Source organism: Parambassis ranga, chromosome 9 (assembly GCF_900634625.1).
Source record: "Parambassis ranga chromosome 9, fParRan2.1, whole genome shotgun sequence".
Classification (NCBI taxonomy): Eukaryota; Metazoa; Chordata; class Actinopteri; family Ambassidae; genus Parambassis; species Parambassis ranga.
Genome location: NC_041030.1, coordinates 4137337 through 4145911, shown reverse-complemented (window position 1 = coordinate 4145911; position 8575 = coordinate 4137337). Strand labels below are relative to the sequence as shown.

Sequence of the window (8575 nt, the reverse complement as noted above, 5' to 3'; positions counted from 1 at the left end):
AAGAGATCTACAATGTTTTGCTGATTTGGTGTAAGGTTTTTTAATTTGTGTGTAGAGTTTTGCACAAATAGCCAGTAGTTACAGAAATGTGCTTAAGCAATCAGAAAAAAACTGTAAGCACATTTCTGTAACTATTGGCTATTTGTGCAAAACTCTACACACAAATAAAAAAACCTTACACCAAATCAGCAAAACATTGTAGATCTCTTGCAAAAGCTAATACATGTTGCTTAACTCTTCAAACCTTTGTAAAAATGGTATTTTTGTACCACACAGTTAACACAAACCATCATATTACTAAGCACACAATGTGCCAACTACACACTGATGGTATTAACTGAAAACACATCTGGCTTTTGCTTTCTCTGTGCATAAGGTCTGTCCATGTGAGGTCAAACTTTTGTCATAAATAGTTCTATAAACACAGGGATTCAAATTTCAAGTATGAATGTTTATTCACACACATCAAAACAAACACAAGAAAACATACAATTTCACTGAAAGAGAGAGAAAATCAGTCTCATTGTCTCTCTGGGTCCGGCCACAGAATTTCATCAACGTCGCATGCAATGTCTTCTAGTCCAAGGCACCTGGGAAAATATCTCCTGGAGTGCCGTATCCAGGCCTGACATGATGCCTGGTCCATATCCTTGCATGCCTCCTTCCAGATGCTGGATGTCTAGTAATTCTGTGGAGTAACAGTTTCAGTTTTACATGTACAGTATTGTTGTTTTTCTCATTAGAGTATGGTACTACTACAAAACGTAGAGTGAAGGAACTGTACTAACCCATTCTCATCAATATGTCCTTATGATGCTTGCTACAGTGTAGCGGCTCAGGCTGAACCCGTTGGCAGCTTCCCTCAGGGTCAATCCATGGTTGATCACATGATCCACTATTGTAGCTCCGATGACATCAGTAATTCTATTTCTTCTTACCCTTCCTCCTTCCTCTTCACCTCCTCATCCTCTTCCTCCTGCTTCCTCATGTCCTCATCCTCCTCTAATTCTCACTCTTCTCAGTCTTCTTCTTCCTCCATTGTTCTCCACACTGAAGCTTACCTGTGTCTTATTTACAGATCTCATGCTGATTGCAAAGTGAACTAATGATGTAAAACAGTTCTCACATGTGACAGTGTAGCCAGACAGTTGGCAAAATAGTGTAAATACCAGCCATACATGTGTGTAGTTTGACTAGGAGTGTGTTGATCATTTGGAAGTTGTGTGTAAAGCAGTGAGTTGTGTTTACAGTTCAGCAAAAAGAGTGCTGTCAAGTGGATTATATTTATACAATTGCAAATTGTGTGTTACAAAAGTGCAAATTGAGTGTAAAGCAGTTTTTTTGCTTTTAGTTTTGCAAACTCAGTGAGTGATTTTGTTAAAACTATTAATAGTTTTAGAAATTGTGCTATAAGAATCATTGTTAGTGTTTAAGCAATCAGAAAAAACTAACTGAAAACACATCTGGCTTTTGCTTTCTCTGTGCACAAGGTCTGTCCATGTGAGGTCAAACTTTTGTCATAAATAGTTCTATAAACACACAGGGATTCAAATTTCAAGTAAGAATGTTTATTCACACACATCAAAACAATCACAAGAAAACATACAATTTCACTGAAAGAGAGAGAGAGAGAGAGAGAGAAAATCAGTCTCATTGTCTCTCTGGGTCCGGCCACAGAATTTCATCAACGTCGCATGCAATGTCTTCTAGTCCAAGGCACCGGGGAAAATGTCTCCTGGAGTGCCGTATCCAGGCCTGACATGATGCCTGGTCCATATCCTTGCATGCCTCCTTCCAGATGCTGGATGTCTAGTAATTCTGTGGAGTAACAGTTTCAGTTTTACATGTACAGTATTGTTGTTTTTCTCATTAGAGTATGGTACACCTACAAAACTTAGTGTGAGGGAACTGTACTAACCCATTCTCATCAATATGTCCTTATGATGCTTGCTACAGTGTAGCGGCTCAGGCTGAACCCGTTGTCCAGCTTCCCTCAGGGTCATTCCATGGTTGATCACATGATCCACTATTGTAGCTCCGATGACATCAGTAATTCTATTTCTTCTTACCCTTCCTCCTTCCTCTTCACCTCCTCGTCCTCTTCCTCTAAATTCACGTCCTAGTCTTCGTCCTCCTCCTCTTCCTCATGTTCCTCCTCTAATTCTCACTCTTCTCAGTTTCCTTCTCCCTCCATTGTTCTCCACACTGAAGCTTACCTGTGTCTTATTTACAGAGCTCATGCTGATTGCAAAGTGAACTAATGATGTAAAACAGTTTTCACATGTGACAGTGTAGCCAGACAGTTGGCAAAATAGTGTAAATACCAGCCATAAATGTGTGTAGTTTTACTAGGAGTGTGTTGATCATTTGGAAGTTGTGTGTAAAGCAGTGAGTTGTGTTTACAGTTCAGCAAAAAGAGTGCTGTGAAGTTGATTATATTTATACATTTGCAAATTGTGTGTTACAAAAGTGCAAATTGAGTGTAAAGCAGTTTTTTTGCTTTTAGTTTTGCAAACTCAGTGAGTGATTTTGTTAAAACTATTAATAGTTTTAGAAATTGTGCTATAAGAATCATTGTTAGTGTTTACAGTTTTTTCTGATTGCTTAAACACTAACAATGATTCTTATAGCACAATTTCTAAAACTATTAATAGTTTTAACAAAATCACTCACTGAGTTTGCAAAACTAAAAGCAAAAAAACTGCTTTACACTCAATTTGCACTTTTGTAACATACAATTTGCAATTGTATAAATATAATCCACTTCACAGCATCTTTTTGCTGAACTGTAAACACAACTCACTGCTTTACACACAACTTCCAAATGATCAACACACTCCTAGTAAAACTACACACATGTATGGCTGGTATTTACACTATTTTGCCAACTGTCTGGCTACACTGTCACATGTGAGAACTGTTTTACATCATTAGTTCACTTTGCAATCAGCATGAGCTCTGTAAATAAGACACAGGTAAGCTTCAGTGTGGAGAACAATGGAGGGAGAAGGAGACTGAGAAGAGAGAGAATTAGAGGAGGATGAGGACATGAGGAAGCAGGAGGAAGAGGACGAGGAGGTGAGGAAGGAGGAAGGGTAAGAAGAAATAGAATTACTGATGTCATCGGAGCTACAATAGTGGATCATGTGATCAACCATGGAATGACCCTGAGGGAAGCTGCCAACGGGTTCAGCCTGAGCCGCTACACTGTAGCAAGCATCATGAGGACATATTGAGGAGAATGGGTTAGTACAGTTCCCTCACACTAAGTTTTGTAGGTGTACCATACTCTAATGAGAAAAACATCAATACTGTACATGTAAAACTGAAACTGTTACTCCACAGAATTACTAGACATCCAGCATCTGGAAGGAGGCATGCGAGGATATGGACCAGGCATCATGTCAGGCCTGGATACGGCACTCCAGGAGACATTTTCCCCGGTGCCTTGGACTAGAAGACATTGCATGCGACGTTGATGAAATTCTGTGGCCGGACCCAGAGAGACAATGAGACTGATTTTCTCTCTCTTTCAGTGAAATTGTATGTTTTCTAGTGTTTGTTTTGATGTGTGTGAATAAACATTCATACTTGAAATTTGAATCCCTGTGTTTATAGAACTATTTATGACAAAAGTTTGACCTCACATGGACAGACCTTATGCACAGAGAAAGCAAAAGCCAGATGTGTTTTCAGTTAATACCATCAGTGTGTAGTTGGCACATTGTGTGCTTAGTAATATGATGGTTTGTGTTAACTGTGTGGTACAAAAATACAATTTTTACAAAGGTTTGAAGAGTTAAGCAAGATGTATTAGCTTTTGCAAGAGATCTACAATGTTTTGCGTATTTGGTGTAAGGTTTTTTTATTTGTGTGTAGAGTTTTGCACAAATAGCCAATAGTTACAGAAATGTGCTTAAGCAATCAGAAAAAACTGTAAAAAAAGCAGCGTGTGTGTGTAAAGTGACTGCTGCTGCTCCTCATGTTGTCCAGCTGGTGGCGCTGCAGGACATCCACACTGCAGTGTTTGTGACTGGAAAAGAGGAAACAGGGATCATGTTGTGTCTCTCTGATCACAGCAGTGTGTACAACAGTATAAAGTTAAAGACTGGGTCCCGCTGCATCACTCGGGCTGCACCGCGGCGTCTGTTCACAGGCGCGATCCCGCTACTGAGCGGCGCGGGGGCTTTGACCTGCTCCGTTTCCGACCTGGGCCGGTGCACCCCTCCTTAGACGACCTGGTGGTCCCGGGCTCCCCCGTGATCACCATATCGATGCCGAACTTAGCGGGACACCCGATCGACACAGTCCGCCGCGGCTCAGAGCTCCCGAGCTCATTCGATCCTCCAGCCTCAGCCTCCCGGGAGCTTGGATTACAGGCGCGCGCCACCGCACCCGGCGGAGACGCTCCTCAGTCACAGAGGTTTTGGAGTTTGTAAACGTGACGTCATCAAGCAGTACACCTCTGTGATTTCAGCAGTTTTTATTTCACAGTATAAATTCTCCTCTCCTCTAGATGCTGCTGCAGTCTGATGGTCCACTGAGAGTATTTATTGAACTTTGTGAACTTTGTGTGACCCTTAACTCAACCTCTCACACTGCGCATGCGCAAACACAGGAAGTTAAAACAGGTAAACAGGAGCAGGAACAGCATGGCAGAGTGAATTGGATTTAATTTAATGTCATTTTTGAGCACAGTGTATGCCCGGCTTTAGGGGACCTGGTTTTTTTACACGTGTAAATGCGCGCATCTCCTCCTTAATGAACTCTATGCACTGCTTCTCTCCAGTGTCTTCCTCTGCTGACCTGTGTGTGTGTGTGCGTGTGGCTTTGACTCGCACTGATACTCGGGTGGTCAATTAATGACTAGCTGTGAGGTCTCATTTCGAAACCCCTGCAGATTACATAATGAGAGAAAGACATAAAACGTGCCAACAGTGAGCCCGCAGCAGAAGCTGCTGTGCTGCTGCTGTGGAGGGCGCAAACCGGAGAAACCCGCAGAAATGTCCGCATGTGAGTTTGAATCCTTGGAGAAATCTCTGGAGTCCCACTTGCCAGAGGCAGAGCTGAAAGAGGTGAAACGCATTTTATACGGGAAGGAAACAAAGTGAGTGTCACATGTGTTTAAATGTATTGAAATATGTCCATAAAAGCCTAAATATTAACACATGTGTTGCTTTTTTTACTGTTGAATTTGCTTCTGGTTAAATTTTTATTTTGTTGAATGGACTTTGGCCTGTTACTGCTGCAGAGCAGAACACAGCCTGTCAGCTGGTGAAGAGGAGGAATTTAAAAAAAGGGAAACGAAGAAGAACAAAAAGTTTATATGTGTCTATGGAGAAGACAGAAGTGTCCTTGAATGTACTCGGATCCATTCACCTTCTGGACACATTGTTTTTGAGATTAATTGTTAATATAAAAATTCAAACACAAAATTATTTAAACATAACCTGTCAAAACAACAGCCCCAAACCCAAAACATTCATTTTTCTAAGAAGGCCTGGTTCATTGTCTGACAGGACGTTGGAGCTGCCAGTCTGTGCGGTGGAAGCTGCCTCCGAGCGTGACTTTGAGCTGAGGGGATATTCCTTTGATGCTACACAGGAGCAAATCAGGCCCCCCAGAAAGATCCGGGTGGGGCTCATTCAGCACCATATCGTCCTGCCTACTGATGCTCCTATTCAGGATCAGGTCAGGACACACACACACACACACACACACACACATACACATCAGAGCACCACAGACAGGAGCACTGGAGGAGGAACCAATGATTTCTGTGTTTACGTTTCATGAAATGTTTTCAGATTAATGCCATGCACGGCCGGGTGGATGAGATGGTGGAGGTGGCAGCCATGTGTGGTGTAAACATCATCTGCTTTCAGGAGACCTGGAGTGAGTCTCATGATAAATCTATCAAAATATGTTAGAGGTTAAAGCCTGACTTTGTGTTTTCCTCCTCGCAGCCATGCCTTTTGCTTTCTGCACACGCGAGAAGGAGCCATGGACGGAGTTCGCAGAGTCTGCTGAAGAAGGAAACACCACACGTTTCTGCCAGGAGGTTTGCCACAGTGCAGATGTTGTGATTTACTCCGCATATCATGCCTTATATTTTTTTTGTGTGTGTTGTGTTCTTAGCTGGCCAAAAAATACAACATGGTAGTTGTGTCACCTATTTTGGAGAGAGAGGAGCTGCACAGCACCCTGTGGAACACAGCCGTGGTGATCTCCAACTCTGGGAATGTGCTCGGAAAGAGCAGGAAGAACCACATTCCTAGGGTCGGGGACTTCAATGAGGTCGGTGTGGGGCCCGTTAACATCCTCTGCAGTTGTGAATCTGAAAAGTTCACCCATGTTTTCTCCTTATTTCCAGTCTACATATTATATGGAGGGCGACACTGGACACACGGTGTTCCAAACGCAGTTCGGGAAAATTGCGGTGAACATCTGCTATGGACGGCATCATCCTCTCAATTGGTTCATGTACAGTATGAATGGAGCAGAGATTATATTCAATCCCTCGGCTACTGTTGGAGCGCTCAGGTAAGAGGCAGACAGGCTTCTTTAGATGAATAAATAGCACTGCAGGCCACAGTAGAAAATTATTTAAGTGTGAACTGTCACTTTAAGGCCCTTTTTGTGGTTGTTGTTTCTAATTTTTCCCCTTATTTATATTCTAATCAATCAAACTAACACACAGTGGCTGCCCAAGGTTCACCAGGCTTTCAGGCCCTTTAACCATGTAGCAGTTGGACAGCTTGGTTCTGCCTCTGCCCATTGTCCACAAGTGAGGCCATAATATCAACTTATGGGTGCTGCCATGTTGGAAAAAGACACAATCCGTGCAGTAGAGGTCATATTTGTACAGTCTCTGCCAGGGCTCTAATGGTGTTATTCTCTCATTTCACTCTACAGTGAGCCCATGTGGCCTATAGAGGCCAGGAATGCGGCAATTGCAAACCATTGCTTTACTTGTGCCATCAATCGCATTGGGACGGTAAGGCCTCCGCAGTCTGTCTGAGGTCTACATGCAGATCATAAGTGATTCATTACAACATATGGAATCATGAAAAAACACCTTTACTCTCTTTTATTTTGTGCAGGAACATTTCAAAAGTGAATTCACATCTGGTGATGGGAAAAAAGGTAGCTGATGTCTTTCCTTTAATTAGACTATTGCTGTGTTACTAACTGGATTTAGATGACCTGAAACACACTGTATAGTCTATGAGCAGCGAGCCATCACTGATTGGTCCTTTCAATTAGAACGCTTCTATTCAATACACCAGCTCTTCTTCCTTTTGCAGCTCACCATGACTTTGGACATTTCTATGGGTCAAGTTATGTGGCTGCACCTGACGGCAGCCGCACTCCAGGGCTGTCTAGGACCCGTGACGGACTCCTGGTGGTAGAAATGGATCTCAATCTGAACAGACAAATCAGTGACAAATGGGGCTTTAAGGTGAATTTAGCAAATCGTCAATCATACTTGACTTTAATACTGATGAATCATTTTTGGTACAGAAGGTCTAAAATCAAAAACTGAACTGAAGAAGCCACTGGGGGGAGTGGCGAAACGTCTTCAAAAAACAATCTTTGAGTCCGGTTGCCTCTATTTAAACTCTTGGAGATGACTATGACCTGGATGAATGAGAGCATCCACAGACATATGTCTAAAATCAAAGCACCTCTATACTTTTACCTGATATACCCAGACTTGAAAGCTGTGCGTTTACATGTTTTAGTTATACTGTAGATCCTGATGTGTCCTGTACACTGTGTCTCCTTGCTGCAGATGACTGGGCGGTATGCTGAGTATGCAGAGGAACTCACCGGGGCTGTTAGACATGACTTCAAACCCAAAATAGTGAAGGAGTAAAATTTAATGTATATCTATAGAATACCCTGCATGTATTTGTCGTTTGTCGATTGTGTTCATCACTTAATCCTATAAATGCATCATTCATTCAAAGGGTGAGGCTCTTCTCTTTATTTTGTTATAACTGAGCCATGTTGATTTCATGGTTTGATTATTTTAAGATACACTCAACAAAAATATAAACGCAACACTTTTGTTTTTGCTCCCATGTTTCATGAGATGGACTTGAAGATCTAAACTTCATTCCAGATACACAATATTACCATTCCTCTCAAACATTGTTCACAAATCTGTCTAAATGTGTGATAGTGAGCACTTCTGCTTTGCTGAGATAATCCATCCCACCTCACAGGTGTGCCACATCAAGATGCTGATCTGACATCATGATTAGTGCACAGGTGTACCTCAAACTGCCCACAATAAAAGGCCACCCTGAAATGTGCATTTTGTTTCTGCTTTATTGGCGGTCTGGGGACTCAGAACCAGTCAGTATCTGGTGTGACCACCATTTGCCTCATGCAGTGCAACACATCTTCTTCGCATAGAGTTTATCAGATTGTCTATTGTGGCCTGTGGAATGTTGGTCCACTCCTCTTCAATGGCTGTGCGAAGTTGCTGGATATTAGTGGGAACTGGTGCACGCTGTCGTATACGCCGGTCAAGCACATCCCAAACATGTTCAATGGGTGACATGTC

The 8575-nt window shown here is 42.3% G+C and overlaps 1 protein-coding gene across 1 annotated transcript; it reads left to right on the top strand.

Annotated features, from left to right (window-relative positions):
* The first annotated feature begins 4517 nt into the window (after window positions 1–4517).
* upb1 (ureidopropionase, beta) lies at window positions 4518–7975 on the top strand. Its single transcript, XM_028414245.1, has 11 exons — window positions 4518–4631; window positions 4901–5107; window positions 5520–5691; window positions 5808–5895; window positions 5967–6061; window positions 6139–6297; window positions 6374–6543; window positions 6916–6997; window positions 7104–7146; window positions 7308–7462; window positions 7796–7975. The coding sequence occupies exons 2-11, from the start codon at window positions 5004–5006 to the stop codon at window positions 7877–7879; spliced, it is 1152 nt and encodes a 383-aa protein (XP_028270046.1). The 5' UTR covers window positions 4518–4631; window positions 4901–5003; the 3' UTR covers window positions 7880–7975.
* Window positions 7976–8575: the final 600 nt, after the last annotated feature.

Coding starts and splice junctions, on each gene's coding strand:
- upb1 (XM_028414245.1), top strand. CDS start 5,004: ATGTCCGCATGTGAGTTTGAATCCTTGGAGAAATCTCTGGAGTCCCAC. Junction 5,896..5,966: donor CTGCTTTCAGGAGACCTGGA/GTGAGTCTCATG, acceptor TCCTCCTCGCAG/CCATGCCTTTTGCTTTCTGC. Junction 6,998..7,103: donor CCATCAATCGCATTGGGACG/GTAAGGCCTCCG, acceptor TATTTTGTGCAG/GAACATTTCAAAAGTGAATT.